The sequence below is a fragment of the Pseudorca crassidens genome, chromosome 15 (assembly GCF_039906515.1).
Source record: "Pseudorca crassidens isolate mPseCra1 chromosome 15, mPseCra1.hap1, whole genome shotgun sequence".
In the NCBI taxonomy this organism is placed as follows: Eukaryota; Metazoa; Chordata; class Mammalia; order Artiodactyla; family Delphinidae; genus Pseudorca; species Pseudorca crassidens.
Genome location: NC_090310.1, coordinates 85,260,566 through 85,282,420, shown reverse-complemented (window position 1 = coordinate 85,282,420; position 21,855 = coordinate 85,260,566). Strand labels below are relative to the sequence as shown.

Here is a 21,855-nt window from a genome sequence, read left to right as displayed (position 1 = left end):
CAGATTTTTTTTAAGTTTGGTAAGATCCATGAAAGAACTACATGCTATTTATGGGAATGTGAAACAGAAAGCAACTTGGAAATATCTAATAAAAATGTGCGATGTAACAAAACTACAATGTGGTATCACCTCACACCGGTCAGAATGGCCATCATCAGAAAGTCTACAAATAATAAGTGCTGGAGAGGGCGTGGAGAAAAGGGAGCCCTCCTGCACTGCTGGTGGGAACGTAAATTGGTGTAGTCACTATGGAAAACACTACGTAGGTTCCTCATAAAACTAAAAATAGAGAGCTACCATATGATCCTGCAATCCCACTCCTGGGCACATATCTGGAGAAAACTCTAATTTGAAGAGATACATGCACCTCAACGTTCACTGCAGCATTATTTACGATAGCCAAGACATGGAAGCAACCTAAATGTCCACTGACAGATGAATGGATAAAGAAGATGGGGTGTACATATACAATGGGATATCACTCAGCCCTAAAAAAGAATGAAATAATGCCATTGGCAGCAACATGGATGGACCTAGAGATTACCATATTAAGTGAAGTAAGATAAAGACAAATATCATATGACATCATTTATATGTGGAATCTAAAAAAAAATGATACAGATGAACTTATTTACAAAACAGAAACAGACTCACAGACATAGAAAACAAACTTATGGTTACCAGAGGGATAAATCAGGAGTTTGGGATTAACATATACCCACTACCATATATAAACTAGATCCATCAACAAGGACCTACTGTATAGCACAGGGAACTCTACTCGATACTCTGTAATAACCTATATGGGAAAAGAATCTGAAAAAGAATAGATGTATGTACACGTATAACTGAATCACTTTGCTGTACACCAGAAACTAACACAACACTGTAAATCAACTATACTCCAATATAACATAACATTTTTTTAAATGTGCAACATAAGAAAGACCCAGTGATTCTTCCTCTTGGGTCTTCCCTAGAGAAGCCCCTGCTTGGGTCAGGGAGTCATGGACAGTGGGTCCAAAGAGCACGATGCCATAGTGAAGCACTGGCAATGATAAACTGTCCATTATTGGGAGAATGACTACCTAAAATTACAGTAGCCCCACGCCGAGAGACTCTGTCCCTACCTACACTGTTGAGATAGGTCTGTATGTACTAGCGGTGTGGGAAGACCACAAAATGCTGTTGAGTTAACCAAAAGCAAGTTGCACGATGAGATGGGCAGTGTGGTACCACTCACGTTAAACACAGACATACACACACACGCGCACACGTGCACAGAAATAACGATCTGGCAGATGCCCTCCTAATTCCAAACTGTACTTTTATCTGAGAGGGCCGTTGGGAATGGGGGTGGTGGTCAAAGTGAACATGAGCCTTATTACCATATTTTAAGGTGTTAAAAGAAGCATGGTTCGTGATTAGACGCATAACTAAAAACTAATAGTTAACGTTTCTATTCCTCTAGGTGGAGCATCCCTTTTTTCCAAGTTCTTTTTCAATGCAAACCTGCCCAACCTGTTTCAGGAACTTTCTCATCAGTCTCCTAGGTATCCACTCTACCTACCCCGAGCCTCTCTCCCCCCTGCACCTACGTTGGTCTTCCCTCTGCCCTCCTCTCCTGCACCCACATCCACCAATGGCTCCCTACTCTCCTCAGGAGAAGGATGAGCCCACACCAAGGTCTCAGATGTGCCTGGTCCCTCCCGCCTCCTCTCTCTGCATCCTGGGCATTTCCCACCATCCCTCCTTCAGCCACGGAAGCCTCTGGGTCAGCATCTCAGACTCTTTTTTTTTTTTTTTTTGCGGTATGCGGGCCTCTCACCGTTGTGGCCTCTCCCGTTGCGGAGCACAGGCTCCGGACGCGCAGGCTCAGTGGCCATGGCTCACGGGCCCAGCCGCTCTGCAGCATGTGGGATCTTCCCGGACCGGGGCACAAACCCCTGTCCCCTGCATCGGCAGGTGGACTCTCAACTACTGCGCCACCAGGGAAGCCCCATCTCAGAGTCTTACAAATGCAGAGTTTGAACCTGCCTAGGAGACCTCTGACACCCCCAAGCTCCCACTCCCATGAGGCAGAAGAGGTTCAGTCTGCAAGCAGGGTCTTTGCAGAATGTTGGTCCATGGCCTCTACAGCCAACTCTGTTGAATGTAGAGTTTAAGTTGATACAGGTAAAGGCCTTACAAGAGTTGAGGAAATCCCAGATAAGACCGTAGAAGCCGGGGGGATCTTACTGACAGAGAAAAGCGGATATGACAGCACAAGAAAGTCCCAGGGAGGGGCTCAGACCCCCAGTGGGCGGTGAGTCACAAGCTTAGTGTTAAATAAAATGGAATCACCCAGTGAGAAAGCTATTCTCCCTACACCCTCTGATTAGGGAAAGAAGAACGTCTCAGCTGCATGCTAATATATCTCTAACACCTCCCTAACGCTTCCAAATCTCTTTTTAAGCAAAGGGAGTGTACCTAGCGCTCTTGGTCTTCTGCCCACAACAGTCTAGCTAGAATTTATTTACCAAGAAAATATTGTTCATAGCATTTTCTTTCTGTAACGTTCTCTTAATGGCATGTGATATTGGCTTTCCATTTTTGGTGTCAATAAACAGTTTTTTTTTTTTAATAAATGTATTTATGGTTTTTGTCAGTGAGCTTAAATGGATCACATAAGCAACTAATTGCACAGGTGACATGCAGATGTGACATTTCTGACTGTAGGAAACACCATGGACCCCCAGATTCATCATCTGGGTGGCCCTGGGCAAGTCACTGGATGCCTCTCTGAGTCTCAGTTTCTCCCTCTGCAAAATGAGAATGAGTCACTCATCACAAGTCTGTTGGGGGGATTAGATGTGGGTGCAGCTCCTAAAATGAAAGCGCCCTCTGAGTTTAGTTATTGGGAGATTTTTTCTAAAATCTCACTTTTAAATGTAGCCCCGAATCACACAGTGTTTACTGCCAGAAGCCACGCCAGCTGCAGGAAATTGGAAACCCAGAAACTCGGTGGAGTTCGTATCGTTCAATAAAACATCTCCCTCAATCAATATGACTTCAGATGTGTCATCCGGGCACAGGGCCACGCTGGGCTCCTCTTCAGTGTTCCAATTTTAGTCCGTGTACAGGCAGAAGCAGCACGGCTTCCAATGTGCCCAGCAAAAGCCCGAATAATTAACCTCGACCACATCAGTGTTCTCCATTCAGTTCCACAAAATGCGTTTCTAAGGAAATATTTAAGAGTGCTCTTTATACCACGGAATGTTTTAATGTATCCCAGCATTGGAGGCAATAGAACAGGTCTCAGTTAATGGAGCAGGTCCTTTTAACACAAAGGATTTCAATAATAAAATAAATAAAAGTTGATATGTCATCGGCTAGAGAGAAAGAAATGTGCACAGAAACACAGAAGCAGGGCAAACCTAATTATGAGATTCTTCTCTTGCAGCCCAGGGTCAATAACTGTGATATTAGGAAAAGGGTAATAGGGCTGTGCCTGCTGATGGGTTTTAAGCTCCCAGAGACTAGAATGTCCCACTCGAAATGCAAACAGCTGAATGACGCACTCATCCCCACCGTGCCCCACGTTCTGGAAAGAAAAGTATTCATTTCAGAGCGGTGACCTCATCAGGAGAGATGCATCAGGAATTGTATAACCACAACAAAAGAGGATCAGTAGTGGCTTTTGCTCAGGTGGTGTCACCCACTTTGTATGGACGTGTGGGTTTTTCAATTGCTTTTCCTAATGGAAAAATAACACTCAAACGCGAGAACACAAATGCACACGCGCGCGCACAGCACGCACTTGCAAAGCTGCCCTCCTGAGTCCCTAAGACCCTAACTTGGTGAGTAAACAGCGGAGAGATCGTTTTCATAACAAGCTTAGTGGTGAACTTCCCCTTAAGCTACAAAAGATGGTCTTTCTCTGACCGTTAATTACACGGGCGTAATTGCCAAGTGGAGAACGGCCCCCCAATTCTTAAACTGGCACCAGGAAGACAGGTGCTCAGGTAAGATGAGAAACCGCCCCAGCAGGGTCCCATCACACATTTAACTTAAACCCTGACTTCTGAAACTCACTACCTCCTACACAGATCCAACATCTCAGTTAATCCCCCGGCAACAAGCCAGTCCAGTAAGACATCATCACAGTTTCAGACACTTCATGCTGAAACCAAATCGCATACACCACGCGGCCAAGAGGGGACCTTTGAGAATTCCTCACCAGAAATCGCTGTTTGTTGTCAAAGCAGCCCGGATGGACGGACTGCCTTTTTTCTTTCCTTCCTTTCCCTCAATGGTCCTCAAACATGTTATGCCTGAGAATTTCTGCTCAGAGTTGTAGACACCGTTCATACTCTTATGATGGATTTGTAGAATTTTCAAAGATAATTTTGACTACTGCTGGCTTTGGAAACACATCCCCCACTCAAGATTTGGTCCCACTGTGGTGTAAGAGAGGACCCCAGGTTAAAAGACATCAGAGTGAACACTTGCCGGCTCAAAGCCCCCATCTTTGTCTCGCCAGAGCTCTCACCTGTAAAGTGGAGGTGGCGTTAGATGGTCCTTATGGGTGAAGATGGTGATTCCACAAATTTGAATCTAGCAAGGGGGCAGGGGGAGCTGGAACTATTTTTAGATAAGGAAGTTTCTTTTATGAGGAAAAGAACGATGAAGTTTGCTTTTATGCTGCTTAGCCCACCGCCATCCAAACTCGATACCCACTGGATTCTTCCATTGCTGACACATCCCCAAAACACCATCAGGAACGAAACCTCCAGATTGCATGTCCCTTCCTTCATTCTTAAAGATTTGGGGGCTGGTTTTGAATGTCCTTTCAACTGAAGGTGAGCTTAAAGGAAGCTTAAAATAAGGAGACTCGCTTCTGCTGTTCAGCTCAGCTGGTCACTCAACAAACACTACGGATCTGCTAGGCACCTTGTGCAAAGGAGAAGATGACTTATCAGCCGGGCAAACAGGGTCCTTATTAGCTGAGATCATCGCCACGGATGAAAGACCATGAAAAATGAATTCATTCACAATGGGGACCAAAATTTCACAGTAAACAGTGGAAAATTAAGGACTTGGAGAATTTCTCTTGAAAAACCATGAAACCTAATGTTGTGAAAATAAGCAGATGAACCTACAAAAATGAAAGTAAAACAAACTTCCAGTTTGTGGGTTATAATGACAAGCTATGAGCTAATTGTTAACATCAACAAAGGTTAATCGAACGTTGATGGGGGCAGAGTACATCTTTCCACCAAACTATAGGGTAGAACAATGGGCTGTTCTTCACTTTCACATTTCCTTTCAGAGCAAGATTATCGAGAGACACTTTTTCCCATCCCAAAAATATTCTAGACTTTCCTCAATTTTTCTAAGGGCTTCTCTTAAGCCTTTGATGTTCCCGTCACTCTCTGGAATGAGCCTCACCAGTTTTCTCTTATTCGTTACCTGATTCTGCCAATGGGAATGAATCAACCCAATGGTCACTCCCATCAATCTCATTAAATTCGATGTCTTGAGCATGATTTGCGGTTTCACTTGGCAATCGGTTTACATGACATTGTGAAAGTCAATCTGAAGGGCAGGGATGGAAAGTAATGGTAAGGAGAGATGGAGAGAGACAAAGAGAAGTGTTTGAAAGGAGTCTAAATGTATCAGCAGTCAGTTTAGTAGGGACTGTTCTCATTCTGTGACAGTCACTGCCTCCCCAGCCGACCTCCGACTGGGAGGTGAATCCCGTGAAGAACGTCTGGATTACGAGGACTGTCCTCAAGGGGAGGCTTGCTCTCCTGGGGATACTCAACCACTTGATATCTAAGAACCATTTTTTACCAGTCCCTTCAGTGAAGCAGCTCAAGTGTCTGAGATTAGATCCACCTAACTCCACACCTCAGCCCTGATCTGGAAGCGACCCTGGGTGAGGAAGGACTTTCTTTGAAATAGGAACAACCCTGCAGTTCTCAGTCACATTCAGCCTGGGGCGTCTGGTAAGTCAACGATACTTGATGTCTCCAAAGAAACTTCCAGCTCCCTCCACACCTTTGCTGGGAACTTGGACGGGATGGACCACTGAATTTAGGTTTTAAAAAAGTTCACTCAACATCACTAATCATTAGAGAGACACAGATCAAAACTACAATGAGATGTCACCTCACACCAGTCAGAATGGCCATCAGCAAAAAGTCTACAATTAATAAATGCTGGAAAGGGTGTGGAGAAAAGGGAACCCTCCTACACTGTTGGTGGGAATGTAAACTGGTGCAGCCACTACAGAGAACAGTATGGAGGTTCCTTAAAAAGCTAAAAATAGAGCTACCATTTGATCCTGCAATCTCACTCCTGGGCATACATCCGGAGAAAACCATGGTTCGAAAGGATACATACACCCCAGTGTTCATCGCTGCACTATTTACAATAGGCAAGACATGGAAGCAACCTAAATGTGGAAGCAACCTAAATGTCTATTGACAGATGGATGGATAAAGAAGATGTGGTGTATATATACAATGGAATACTATTTTTTTACTCAGCCATAAAAAAATAATGAAATAATGTCATTTGCAGCAACATGAGACCTAGACATTACCATACTAAGTGAAGTAAGTCAAAAAGAGAAAGACAAATACCATATGATATCACTTATATGTGGAATATAAAGTATGACACAAATGAACTTATCCACGAAACAGAAACAGACTCACAGACATAGAGAACAGACTTGTGGGTGCCAAGGGGGAGAGTGGGTGGAGGAGGGATGGATTAAGAGTTTGGGATTAGCAGACACAAACTATTATATATAGGATGGATAAACAACAAGGTCCTACTGTATAGCACAGGGAACTATATTCAATATCCTGGGATAAACCATAATGGAAAAGAATATGAAAAAGAATATATATATGTATATATATAAAGAATATATAAAGAATATATATATGTATAACTGAGTCACTTTGCTGTACAGCAGTAATTAACACAACATTGTAATTCAATTATACTTCAATAAAAAAAGTTAAAAATAAAATAAATAAAAGGCATGTGACATTGATAACAAACAAACAGAAGAATAAAATAATGCCATTTGCAGCAACATGGATGGACCTGGAGATTATCATACTAAGTGAAGTAGGTCAGACAAAGAAAGGCAAGTATTATATGATATCACTTATATGCAGAAGCTAAAAAAATACAATGAACTTATTTACAAAACAGAAACAGACTCACAGACACAGAAAACAAACTTATGGTTACCAAATGGGAAAGGTGGGGGGGGAGGGATAAATTGGGAGTTTGAGATTGACATAAACACACTACTATATTTAAAACAGGTAACCAACAGGGACCTACTGTATAGCACAGGGAACTCTGCTCAATATTCTGTAATAACCTAAATGGGAAAAGAATTTGAAAAAGAATAGATATATATATATGTAAAACTGAATCACTCTGCTGTACACCTGATACTAACACAACATTGTAAATCAGCTATAGTCCAATATAAAATAAAAATTTTAAAAAAAGAAAAAAATTAAATTCAGTGGTATTGGAAAGTCAAAAGAATAAAAATAAAAAAATGAAAACGTTCAGTTCTAAGGAGAGTCTCAAAGATCCCAATCGCCATAAAATCTTATAAATTAGGTCTCCATCCTTGATGACTCCTCTGGCCTTCTGTGTGCAGATGACTTCACGACCAAGCCATCTGTTAATTCGAATGATTAGTACCAAGCTATTGGAAGAGTTGAAAGGAGAGGGAAATTAAGCAACCTTTAAAAAGATACTGTTCAAAAGCATCCTCTCTCTCATGTTCGTAAACTATTGACAGGAAGTTTCTCCAAAAATAAAGAGGAGAAAGAATCTGTTACAATATCTTATTTCGGCCCCTGGACACAAGTATTCCTGTCTACTTATTTGAAAATGTTTTGCTGATTCTAATTGGCCTTCAAGGATCAGGACCAAAGGTTTTCCCTACCTTCGAATTGGGAAATTCCCCTGCAAAGGTTATTCTCGATTTCTTTGTTGGGTTTCATCAAGTTCCCCCAAGTTACAACCCCTCAGGTCACCCAAAACAGATCACCCTATCATTGTCCTGCTGTGGAAACCAGGTCCTCCCCCCACAAAAATATACATGTTTGCATGCATTCACAAGTATACTCACGTGCACGCACGTGCGCGCACGTGCGCGCGCACACACACACACACACCCCCCGTGAGGTCAGCTCCCTCACTGAGCAGCCAGCTCTGATCTCTCCAACCAGGACCTGCCAGGTCAAAGGACACAAGAAATTTGTTTGTAAATGGTGGCCGACCAAGGGCCATCTTTAGGTTCCTTTGAAGTTACAGCACTCTGTCTTCAAACACCCAACACTCTGAGTGCCTGTCACTCTGCTGTGAAACACTGGCTTTGGGAGATGGTGTAAATAAACTTCCCAAGCTCCTTTGATTTCCAGGTGGTATTTATTTTAAGGCACTCTACCACCTGCCCCCAACCCAGTGGTGTCCATAACAGCCCGTCCACTCCGGGCTTGCTGGTTTACCCAACCTGCCATCCCTGTTCCCTCTCTGACACTTCAATAAGGAATGGGGGTGGCGGGGTGATTAATATTCCCCGGGCCAATGCTTAGACCACACCCCACAGGCTCACATCTGTCCTGAGTGGACATTGTGGCAGGAGGGAGCCCTTTGAAAATGGGCACCAGTGACCCAGACCTCTGACTCAACTGGCTGTTCCAATAACAAACATGAAAGTGCAGACATCTGTCACCACCCTGGGCTGCCGCTGCACCATTATTACCTACATGGAGGGAGGGGCACTCGGTTCCCAGGGGGATTCGCATTACATTTGGCCTCTCAATCTTAGCTCCATATTTAGATTTCGCTTCTGCTTTTTTTTCTGTTTGGGGCTGGTTTTATCCCCCATTCACTGGAGCCCACAGTTTGCTCTTAGGATTCTGGTAGGAAAGGCCGATGTTGAGATCAGAAGTGCACAGAAGTGGGATTCTCCCAACGTGGAGGGAGCAAGGCCATTCCCCGAGGCCAAGAGAAGCTTGTAAAGGAAAGACGGTGTGGAGAGGACCATGAAAGATCAGAGGCTTTCCAGCTGGTCTCTCTGCTGGCACTGGGGTCCCCAGGGGTACCATGAGCACACGGCGTACACATGTAAATTAGGAAGAGGCAACAACTTCCACTGGAGGATGTGTGGAAAGGTGTCCCCCACCCCCTTGGGAGAAGGAGGAAGGAGCTCCTTGCTTTGGGTGGACAGCCCCACAGTCAGAGCAAAAGGCTGCACCAACCAGTGGTGGCTGGATTTCAGCCCCTATGGGCACCATCCACACAGCCACACTCAGAGGCCCTGCCCACCCCCTATCCAGCCGGCCACAGGCCTTCTTCCCAAAGAGAAGCGAATAGGGCCCCTTACCCAACACACCTGTCTCACGATCGGAGCTGCCTGTAGCCACTTGGACAAGACTCCCCACAAGTGTGAACACATCCTGCTGGGTGGTGGGCTGGGTGATCCCGTTTTAATGAATACATACTGATTTAAGCTTATAATAGAACTTTCCTGCCAAAACTGTTGGCAGGAGTGTTCATGGGTGCTGCTGCCTTTTTCACTTAGAAACACATTTTAAGGTCCCTTCTGTCGGTTCCCAGATAGGGGGAAAGTTGTTGAAGTGGTTAGTGGTTGAATCATGCCTCCCCCTCCAAGTCCTAAGCCACAGAACCTGTGACTGTGACCTTACTTGGAAAAAGGTATTTGCACATGAAATGAAGAATCTCAAAATAAGATCATCGTGGATTTAGGGCGAGCCCTAAATTCAACGGCAAGTGTCCTTATAAGAGAAACACAGAGGGAGATTTGACCCACAGGAACACAGGGGAGAAGCCCTGTGAAGATGAAGACAGAGATTGGAGGGATGCGGCCACAAGCCAAGGACGCCTGGAGTCCCCAGAAGCTGAGAGGCAGGGAAGGATCCTCCCCTGGAGGCTTCGGAGAGACAGCGAGACTCCTGGCCTCCAGAACTGGGAGAGAATACACCTTGGACCAAGTTTGTGGCAATTTCTTTGGCTGCCATAGGCAATTTTCTTCCCCAGTCCAGAAAGCCTCTGTTCTATTCTCCCTACACCTGAATTTCCAGAAGAAGCCGTCTCTCTCCCGAGAAAACTCCCCCTTTGGGCTCTTCCTCCAACCCTGACCTTGTCCTCTGCTAAACAAGAGGCACACTGGTTACCACGCGCTCCACACTCACTTGGCACTCAGCACACGCCAGGTCTTAATGCACATATGCTTATTATGCTCAGGAGATAATTACAATCAACATTTATCACCTGCCTTGGGGTCTGCAAATTCCCTGCCACACACGAGCTCGCTCTATCCTCACACTGAGCCATTGGGTGGGCAAGACCTCCATCAACGGCCTCGCTGCACAGACATAAGATTCCCAGGAGGGAGCTCACTGACCCGCCAGTGTCATTCCCCATGTGATTTGAGCAAAGGATGGACAGGAAGCCTGTCTGTCTGTCTTCACCCTGAACCACATTTATCCGGAGCAGGGACTGTCGTCTTTTCCCTTCAGTTTCTAGCACGGAGCTTAGCAATGGAAACATGGAAGCTGATGGGAGTTTCCAGGAGCAGCTTGATTCAGCTCTATTTATGGTGCTGGGAAGAGAGCTGGTGGGAAAGCACTGCCATTAGGGACAAGTGACAGAGTTCTGGTGGGTTCTGGTGGGTTCTGCTGTGGAGGTGGTATCGCCCATGAACACCCCAATGGGCAGTTCCATTGGCTGTATCTATCTGACCAGGAGGAAAGCAGTGGAGTTCAAGGTGATTGAGCCACAGAAAATGAAGAAAGGGCAAAGCCGGGTGCCCTGATTGCACTTTTGTCTACACCCACTCAGCCTCCCCCCATGAGGTCTTAACCCTTGACGTTCCATAAAAAGACCATGCTTTTGCCTTCCACAACTGGCCAACCAGTTGAGCAAATACCTACCTTGATTTAAACTCTCACTGAGAAAAAGACTAATCCTCGTCCTTGCCTGCCTACCAGAGAGGGCGTCGGGGTTGGAGGTGGGGGGTCGAGGGGCAGCATGGAAGCACCATCTGCCCGCAGGGGGCACTGGAGCCACACAGAGGGGGAGGGGGAGGGGCCCCAGCCAACTGTCTCCAGGGACCAAAACCGCAGCCAGCAGGCAGAGCCCAGGGTCAGCCCTTGAGCCAAACAAACAGCAATCAGCCACAAAAGGGTGGTAATTCAGTCACCACTGGCCAGATGGGACCAGCCACCTTCTCAAATATGGTCTCCATCTTCCCCAGTCAACACACTGCCAGCAAGGCTAAGGCTGGGCTCATGACTGCCAGGCAGATGGGAGGAAGGGAGGGAAATTGTGGGCCAGAGAAGTTACGCGATTTGCCCTCGTTGCCCAGTGACTGCACCTTAAAATAGCCCTTTTCCAGGAAGCAGCCTCCATTAGTTCATCCTTTGTTTGTTTCCGAGAATGATGGAGAGGGCCCCGCTTACCACCTCCCGTGGAAGCATGTTCCCTGCAGCTCTCACATCGTAACTCCTCCCTATTCTTCTATCTCACATTCATTCAAAAGCCCATCCACTGACCCATTTTAGCCTCACAATGGCCCTGTGGAAAGAACCCAGTGAACTTCCTCTTTAATGATGGGGAAAAGTAGAGGCACCCAGAGCTCCAATTCAGGTTTTCCAGGTCCTGGAGGGAATCTGTACTTGGACAGGGCTGAGCATCCGTGGCCAGTACTTGAAGACGTTTGTTGTCTTCTCAGTACTGGATTCTCCATATCCTCCCCCAGGACCCTCTCCCCTAGCTTAGGGTCTCGACTGTCCCACATCACCCCCCACGCATCCAGCTTCCTGCTGGACTTCAGGCTCCGGACAGCAAGGATGGCTGCTCTGCTCATTTCATAGCCCAGCAGCCTGGTGCCCGGTTTGGATGCACCTCCAAGGAGAGCCTTACCTGCCGTTTCGGAAGAAGCCTGCCCGCAGGTCCTGCGTGGGGCCGGCCCCTCGGATGGGGGTGAACGGCCGTCTTTTCTCAGCACCCAGTGTGGCTTCCTCAGTCTGCTGGCTCTCAGCTGGAAACGACTTTGCAAGAAATTCCCTTTGTACCTGGGGGACGAGAAGCACATGTGCAGTGATCAGCCTTGAGAGGGTGTCCGGGAGCTCACAGGCACAAAAATCCAAGACAGGATATGCCCAGAGGATAAAATCCAGGTCCGTGTGGGAAGCCTGGGAGAACACAGGGACGTGAGGTCCAGGCAGCTCATCAGCTGTCAGGAACCCCTTTTCCCTCCAATCCTCATTCTCCCGCCAGGACGTGGGGATGAAAACAGGACGCAACTCAGGCGGCCATTGTAGGGATGAAATGAGATAGTGCCTAGAAAATGCTTCCCACACCACTTAGCACACAACAAGCGCTTAATAAAGGTCAGTTGCTGTAATTAAATACTGAATTATATGGTCTTGACTACTTACTAGTTAACAGGCTGTCCAGTAGAACTTTCCACAGTGATGGGCGTCTTCTATAACCTGCATGGACCAATACGGTGGCCACTAACCACAGGCAGCTCTAGAGTGAGTGAAATGTAGTTCATGTGTCCGAGGAACTGAGCTTTACATTCAATTTCATTTTAATGAGTTTAAAGAGCCACTGATGGCTAATGCCTACCGTTATTGGACAGGTCAGGCCCAAAGCATCTCCTCTGAAAAAACGGGCATCACACATGCTACCCCTAGAGAAGCTCTTCCAGATCATCTGGTCTATGTAAAATAGAAAGCTAGTGGGAAGCAGCCGCATAGCACAGGGAGACCAGCTCCGGGCTTGTGACCACCTACAGGGGTGGGATAGGGAGGGTGGGACGGAGGGAGACGCAAGAGGGAGGGGAGATGGGGACATATGTATACGTACAGCTGATTCACTTTGTTGTACAGCAGAAACTAACACACCATCGTAAAGCAATTATACTCCAATAAAGATGTTAAATAAATAAAAGGTGAAATAAACATTCAAAAAAAAATAATAATCTCTAAAACAGAGCCTTCACATCCCAGGGGTGAGGGCACGACAAGGGTAGAGAAAGAAAAGAGTGAGCTTCTCAGCATCACTATTAGAGAAATGCTAATCAAAACTACAATGTGAGACTTCCGGGAGGATGGCGGAAGGGTAAAACGCGGGGATCACCTTTCTCCCCACAGATACACCAGAAATACATCTACACGTGGAACAACTCCTACAGAACACCTACTGAACGCTGGCAGAAGACCTCAGACCTCCCAAAAGGCAAGAAACCCCCCACGTACTTGGATAGGGAAAAAGAGAAAAGAATAAACAGAGGGGAAAGCTTCGGCGCCGCGGAGGAGAGCACAGCCACAGGGGTGCGGAGGGAAAAGAGGGGAGATTCCCGCACAGAGGATCGGTGCCGACCGGCACTCACCAGGACGAGAGGCTTGTCTGCTCCCGCGCCGGGGCGGCCGGGGCTGGGAGCTGAGGCTCGGGCTTCGGTGGGAGCACAGGGAGAGGACTGGGGTTGGCGGCGTGAACACAGCCTGCAGGGGGCTAGTGCGCCGCGGCTGGCCGGGAGGGAGTCCGAAAAAAAGTCTGGAGCTGCCGAAGAGGCAAGAGACTTTTTCTTCCCTCTTTGTTTCCTGGTGCGCGAGGAGCGGGGATTAAGAGCGCCGCTTAAAGGAGCTCCAGAGACGGGCACGAGCCGCGGCTAAAAGCGCGGACCCCAGAGACGGGCAGGAGACGCTAAGGCTGCTGCTGCCGCCACCAAGAAGCCTGTGTGCGAGCACAGGTCACTGTCCACGCCCCCCTTCCGGGGAGCCTGTGCAGCCCGCCACCGCCAGGGTCCCAGGATCCAGGGACAACTTCCCCAGCTACGCACGGCGCCCCCTCAGGCTGGTGCAACGTCACGCCGGCCCGGCCCCTCACGCTGGTGCAACGTCACGCCGGCCTCTGCCGCCGCAGGCCCGCCCCGCCTCCGTGCCCCTCCCTCCCCCGGCCTGAGTGAGCCAGAGCCCCCGAATCAGCGGCTCCTTTAACCCAGTCCTGTCTCAGCGAAGAACAGACGCCCTCCAGCGACCTACACGCACAGGCGGGGCCCAATCCAAAGCTGAGCCCCGGGAGCTGTGAGAACAAAGAAGAGAAAGGGAAATCTCTCCCAGCAGCCTCAGGAGCAGCGGATTAAAGCTCCACAATCAACTTGATGTACCTGCATCTGTGGAACACCTGAATAGACAACGGATCATCCCAAATTAAGGAGGTGGACTTTGGAGCAAGATTTATGATTTTTTTCCCCTTTTCCTCTTTTTGTGAGTGTGTATGTGTATGCTTCTGTGTGAGATTTTGTCTGTATAGCTTTGCTTCCACCATTTGTCCTATGGTTCTATTCGTCCGTTTTTTTTTTCTCTTAATAATTATTTTTTATTTTAATAACTTTATTATATTTTATCTTATTTTATTTTACTTTATCTTCTTTCTTTCTCTTTTTCCTTCCTTCCTTCCCTCCTTCCTTTCTTTCTTTCTACTTCTAATAATTCTTTCTTTCTACTTTTTTTCCCTTTTCTTCTGAGCCGTGTGGATGAAAGGCTCTTGGAGCTGCAGCCAGGAGTCAGTGCTGTGCCTCTGAGGTGGGAGAGCCAACTTCAGGACACTGTTCCACAAGAGACCTCCCAGCTCCACATATCAAACGGTGAAAATCTCCCAGAGATCTCCATCTCAACACCAGCACCCAGCTTCACTCAACGACCAGCAAGCTACAGTGCTGGACATCCTATGCCAAACAACTAGCAAGACAGGAACACAACCCCACCCATTAGCAGAGAGGCTGCCCTAAATCATAATAAGTCCACAGACACCCCAAAACACACCACCAGACGTGGACCTGCCCACCAGAAAGACAAGATCCAGCCTCATCCACCAGAACACAGGCACTAGTCTCCTCCACCAGGAAGCCTACACAACCCACTGAACCAACTTTAGCCACTGGGGACAGACACCAAAAACAACGGGAACTACGAACCTGCAGCCTGCAAAAAGGAGACCCCAAACACAGTAAGATAAGCAAAATGAGAAGACAGAAAAACACACAGCAGATGAAGGAGCAAGATAAAAACCCACCAGACCTAACAAATGAAGAGGAAATGGGCAGTCTACCTGAAAAAGAATTCAGAATAATGATAGTAAAGATGATCCAAAATCTTGGAAATAGAATAGACAAAATGCAAGAAACATTTAACAAGGACTTAGAAGAACTAAAGATGAAACAAACAACAATGAACAACACAATAAATGAAATGAAAAATACTCTAGATGGGATCAATAGCAGAATAACTGAGGCAGAAGAACGGATAAGTGACCTGGAAGATAAAAGACTGGAAATAACTACTGCAGAGCAGAATAAAGAGAAAAGAATGCAAAGAACTGAGGACAGTCTCAGAGACCTCTGGGACAACATTAAACGCACCAACATTTGAATTATAGGGGTTCCAGAAGAAGAAGAGAAAAAGAAAGGGACTGAGAAAATATTTGAAGAGATTATAGTTGAAAACTTCCCTAATATGGGAAAGGAAATAGTTAATCAAGTCCAGGAAGCACAGAGAGTCCCATACAGGATAAATCCAAGGAGAAACACGCCAAGACACATATTAATCAAACTGTCAAAAATTAAATACAAAGAGAACATATTAAAAGCAGCAAGGGAAAAACAACAAATAACACATAAGGGAATCCCCATAAGGTAAACAGCTGATCTTTCAGCAGAAACTCTGCAAGCCAGAAGGGACTGGCAGGACATATTAAAAGTGATGAAGGAGAAAAACCTGCTACCAAGATTACTGTACCCAGCAAGGATCTCATTCAGATTTGATGGAGAAATTAAAGCCGTTACAGACAAGCAAAAGCTGAGAGAGTTCAGCACCACAAAACCAGCTCTACAACAACTGCTAAAGGAACTTGTCTAGGCAAGAAACACAAGAGAAGGAAAAGACCTACAACAATTACAAATAATGAACCCACAACAATTAAGAAAATGGGAATAGGAACATACATATCAATAATTACCTTAAATGTAAATGGACTAAATGCTCCCACCAAAAGACACAGATTGGCTGAATGGATACAGAAACAAGACCCACATATTTGCTGTCTACAAGAGACCCACTTCAGACCTAGAGACACATACAGACTGAAAGTAAGGAGATGGAAAAAGATATTTCATGCAAATAGAAACCAAAAGAAAGCTGAAGTAGCAATTCTCATATCAGACAAAATAGACTTTAAAATAAAGACTATTAGAAGAGACAAAGAAGGACACTACATAGTGATCAAGGGATCGATCCACGAAGAAGATATAACAATTGTAAATATTTATGCACCCAACATAGGAGCACCTCAATACATAAGGCAAATACTAACAGCCATAAAAGGGGAAATCCACAGTAACACATTCGTAGTAGGGGACTTTAACACCCCACTTTGACCAATGGACAGATCATCGAAAATGAAAATAAATAAGGAAACACAAGCTTTAAATGATACATTAAACAAGATGGACTTAATTGATATTTATAGGACATTCCATCCAAAAACAACAGAATACACATTTTTCTCTAGTGCTCATGGAACATTCTCCAGGATACATCATATCCTGGGTCACAAATCAAGCCTTGGTAAATTTAAGAAAATTGAAATTGTATCAAGTATCTTTTCCGACCACAATGCTATGAGTCTAGATATCAATTACAGGAAAAGATCTGTAAAAAAATACAAACACATGGAGGCTAAACAATACACTACTTAATAACGAAGTGATCACTGAAGAAATCAAAGAGGAAATTTAAAAATACCTAGAAACAAATGACAATGGAGACACAACGACCCAAAATCTATGGGATGCAGCAAAAGCAGTTCTAAGAGGGAAGTTTATAGCAATACAATCCTACCTTAAGAAACAGATAAGAACAGGAAACATCTCGAATAAACAACCTAACCTTGCACCTAAAGCAATTAGAGAAAGAAGAACAAAAAAACCCCAAAGTTAGCAGAAGGAAAGAAATCATAAAGATCAGATCAGAAATAAAGAAAAAGAAATGAAGGAAACGATAGCAAAGATCCATAAAACTAAAAGCTGGTTCTTTGAGAAGATAAACAAAATTGATAAACCATTAGCCAGACTCATCAAGAAAAAAAGGGAGAAGACTCAAGTCAATAGAATTAGAAATGAAAAGGGAGAAGTAACAACTGACACTGCAGAAACACAAAAGATCATGAGAGATTACTACAGGCAACTCTATGCCAATAAAATGGACAACCTGGAAGAAATGGACAAATTCTTAGAAAGGCACAACCTGCCAAGACTGAATCAGGAAGAAATAGAAAATATGAACAGACCAATCACAAGCACTGAAATTGAAACTGTGATTAAAAATCTTCCAACAAACAAAAGCCCAGGACCACAGGCGAATTCTATCAAACATTTAGAGAAGAGATAACACCTATCCTTCTCAAACTCTTCCAAAATATAGCAGAGGGAGGAACACTCCCAAACTCATTCTACAAGGCCGCCATCACCGTGATACCAAAACCAGACAAGGATGTCACAAAGAAAGAAAACTACAGGCCAATATCACTGATGAACATAGATGTAAGAATCCTGAACAAAATACTAGCAAACAAAATCCAACAGCACATTAAAAGGATCATACACCATGATCAAGTGGGGTTTATTCCAGGAATGCAAGGATTCTTCAATATACGCAAATCAATCAACGTGATACACCATATTAACAAATTGAAGGAGAAAAACCATATGATCATCTCAATAGATGCGGAGAAAGCTTTCGACAAAATTCAACATCCATTTATGATAAAAACCCTGCAGAAAGTAGGCATAGGGGGAACTTTCCTCAACATAATAAAGGCCATATATGACAGACCCACAGCCAGCATCGTCCTCAATGGTGAAAAACTGAAAGCATTTCCACTAAGATCAGGAACAAGACAAGGTTGCCCACTCTCACCACTCTTATTCAACAGAGTTTTGGAAGTTTTAGCCACAGCAATCAGAGAAGAAAAGGCAATAAAAGGAATCCACGTCAGAAAAGAAGTAAAGCTGTCACTGTTTGCAGATGACATGATACTATACATAAAGAATCCTAAAGATGCTACCAGAAAACTACTAGAGCTAATCAATGAATTTGGTAAAGTAGCAGGATACAAAATTAATGCACAGAAATCTCTGGCATTCCTATACACTAATGATGAAAAATCTGAAAGTGAAATCAAGAAAACACTCCCATTTACCATTGCAACAAAAAGAATAAAATATCTAGGAATAAACCTACCTAAGGAGACAAAAGACCTGTATGCAGAAAGTTATAAGACACTGATGAAAGAAATTAAAGATGATACAGATAGATGGAGAGATATACCATGTTCTTGGATTGGAAGAATCAACACTGTGGAAATGACTCTACTACCCAAAGCAATCTACAGAGTCAACGCAATCCCTATCAAACTACCACTGGCATTTTTCACAGAACTAGAACAAAAAATTTCACAATTTGTATGGAAACACAAAAGATCCCAAATAGCCAAAGCAATCTTGAGAATGAAAAACAGAGCTGGAAGAATCAGGCTCCCTGACTTCAGACTATACTACAAAGCTACAGTAATCAAGACAGTATGGTACTGGCACAAAAACAGAAAGATAGATCAATGGAACAGGATAGAAAGCCCAGAGATAAACCCACGCACATATGGTCACCTTGTCTTTGATAAAGGAGGCAGGAATGTACAGTGGAGAAAGGACAGCCTCTTCAATAAGTGGTGCTGGGAAAACTGGACAGGTACATGTAAAAGTATGAGATTAGATCACTCCCTAACACCATACACAAAAATAAGCTCCAAATGGATTAAAGACCTAAGTGTAAGGCCAGAAACTGTCAAACTCTTAGAGGAAAACATAGGCAGGACACTCTATGACATAAATCACAAGATCCTTTTTGACCCACCTCCTAGAGAAATGGAAATAAAAACAAAAATAAACAAATGGGACCTAATGAAACTTCAAAGCTTTTGCACAGCAAAGGAAACCATAAACAAGACCAAAAGACAACCCTCAGAATGGGAGAAAATATTTGCAAATGAAGCAACTGACAAAGGATTAATCTCCAAAATTTATAAGCAGCTCATGCAGCTCAATAACAAAAAAACAAACAACCCAATCCAAAAATGGGCAGAAGACCTAAATCGACATTTCTCCAAAGAAGATATACAGACTGCCAACAAACACAGGAAAGAATGCTCAACATCACTAATCATTAGAGAAATGCAAATCAAAACTACAATGAGATATCATCTCACACCAGTCAGAATGGCCATCATCAAAAAATCTAGAAACAATAAATGCTGGAGAGGGTGTGGAGAAAAGGGAACCCTCTTGCACTGTTGGTGGGAATGTAAATTGATACAGCCACTATGGAGAACAGTATGGAGGTTCCTTAAAAAACTACAAATAGAACTACCATATGACCCAGCAATCCCACTACTGGGCATATACCCTGAGAAAACCATAATTCAAAAAGAGTCAGGTACCAAAATGTTCATTGCAGCTCTATTTACAATAGCCCGGAGATGGAAACAACCTAAGTGTCCATGATCGGATGAATGTATAAAGAAGATGTGGCACATATATACAATGGAATATTACTCAGCCATAAAAAGAAACGAAATTGAGCTATTTGTATTGAGGTGGATAGACCTAGAGTCTGTCATACAGAGTGAAGTAAGTCAGAAAGAGAGAGACAAATACCGTATGCTAACACATATATATGGAATTTAAGAAAAAAAATGTCATGAAGAACCTAGGGGTAAAACAGGAATAAAGACACAGACCTACTAGAGAATGGACTTGAGGATATGGAGAGGGGGAAGGGGAAGGTGTGACAAAGCGAGAGAGAGGCATGGACATATATACACTACCAAACGTAAGGTAGATAGCTAGTGGGAAGCAGCTGCATAGCACAGGGAGATCAGCTCGGTGCTTTGTGACCGCCTGGAGGGGTGGGATAGGGAGGGTGGGAGGGAGGGAGACGCGAGAGGGAAGAGATATGGGAACATATGTATATATATAACTGATTCATTTTGTTGTAAAGCAGAAACTAACATACCATTGTAAAGCAATTATACTCCAATAAAGATGTTAAAAAAAAATACTTTAAAAGACATATTTACAAAGTACATTGATTTTTTCAGTCGATTCCATTTTATTGATTTTATGAAAGAAGTTAATCATTCATATTTCACTTCAGATAATAAATGGTTTTGATACTGCTTTCTAAGATACAAAATCTTTAATCTTCCTAATAAAATTAAACCTTAAAAAAAAAGAAACAAAAATAAAGTATTCCCTTCTAATAAGGAAATAGTAAAGATACACGTAAAAACCAAAAGACCAGTAAATATATTCAAAGTCAAGCTTGGCTACCCATGAAAATACTAGATAAAAGCTGGTATTGTAGAGTTGATTTAAAGACAAGTGAAGAATCTGTTGAAGACCAGGGTTCCACCAGAATGTTGAGATTACCAATTCAATTTTGTGATACAATTTTATGATATTGTTCCTATATATCATAAAAGGAAATCTCCTGTAACAGAATCTGACCATTTTCTGATCACCTGAAGTCTTACCACCAATGATGAAGTGTTTATTCCTAGTGGATCCATTGATGATCCCCCAGAAAGGCTTAGAGAGAGACCTTCCAGCAACCCCTGCCCATCAGAGCCACTTCCAGAAATGCAGAGGGCTTGTGATTGTAACCAGAAGTCACAACTGAGCCAAGGCTTCTTAATCACAGGATGGCTTCCTGAGGCCTCCCGTCTTGCTGCTGGAAATGGCCAGCAAGGAACACATGTGAAAGTGAGCTCCACAACTGGGAAGTCTCGTCTAAAATGACTGAGGTTAAGTCTAAATACTGAGCACCCAGCTCAGGACCCTTAATGAATGTCTTTTGTGTGTTTGTTTTTAATAACCCCAAAAGAAAGGACAGAGGGAGGGAGGAAGACAAAGGTAGAAAGACCCGAATATGTGACATGGTGTCTATGGTCTATGGGAACTGCTTAGACAGTTATTCCTTATGGTAGGAATTATTGTAATCATAACTCTAAACTGCTATTTAAATGACAAACATCCTACATATCACTTACAACAAAACATGTAAGACATGCATTTATGGTTTCTTAATTTGTGCAAAATCTGGTATCTATCAAAGCAACATGACAAGCCAAAGGCTTCTAAATAATCCTAAAAAATAAAAATAAAAATAATTTTTAAGGAAACTATCAACATTGCCCTCTACATCTGGGCAGGCCTATACAGCTATTCAAAACCAACTGGTGCTTATTTTATGGTTAATGTTTGGGTTTTTTTTTTAACATCTTTATTGGAGTTTAATTGCTTTACAATGCTATGTTAGTTTAAATAAAAAACAAACAAACAAACTACAATGAGGTAGCACCTCACACCATCAGAATGCCATCATTAAAAATTCTACAAATAACAAATGCTGGAGAGGGCGTGGAGAAATGGGAACCCTCCTACACTGTTGATGGAAATGTATATTGGTACAGCCACTGTGGAAAACAGTATGGAGGTTCCTCTAAAAACTAAGCATAGAGTTGTCATATGATCCAGCTATCCCACTCCTGGGGATATATCCAGACAAAACTATAATTCAAAAAGATACAAGCACTCCTATGTTCATAGCAGCATTATTCACAATAGCCAAGACATGGAAACAACCTAAATGTCCATTGACAGATGAATGGATAAAG

At 43.9% G+C, this 21,855-nt stretch overlaps 1 protein-coding gene across 1 annotated transcript in view; it reads right to left on the bottom strand.

The window, feature by feature from the left end:
* ZNF831 (zinc finger protein 831) overlaps positions 1-21,855 on the bottom strand; it is a 130,776-nt gene that overhangs the window by 42,087 nt on the left and 66,834 nt on the right. The window contains exon 4 of the mRNA XM_067708622.1: positions 11,980-12,131. Coding sequence (XP_067564723.1) covers positions 11,980-12,131 — 152 coding nt within the window. The remainder of the gene's footprint in view (positions 1-11,979; positions 12,132-21,855) is intronic.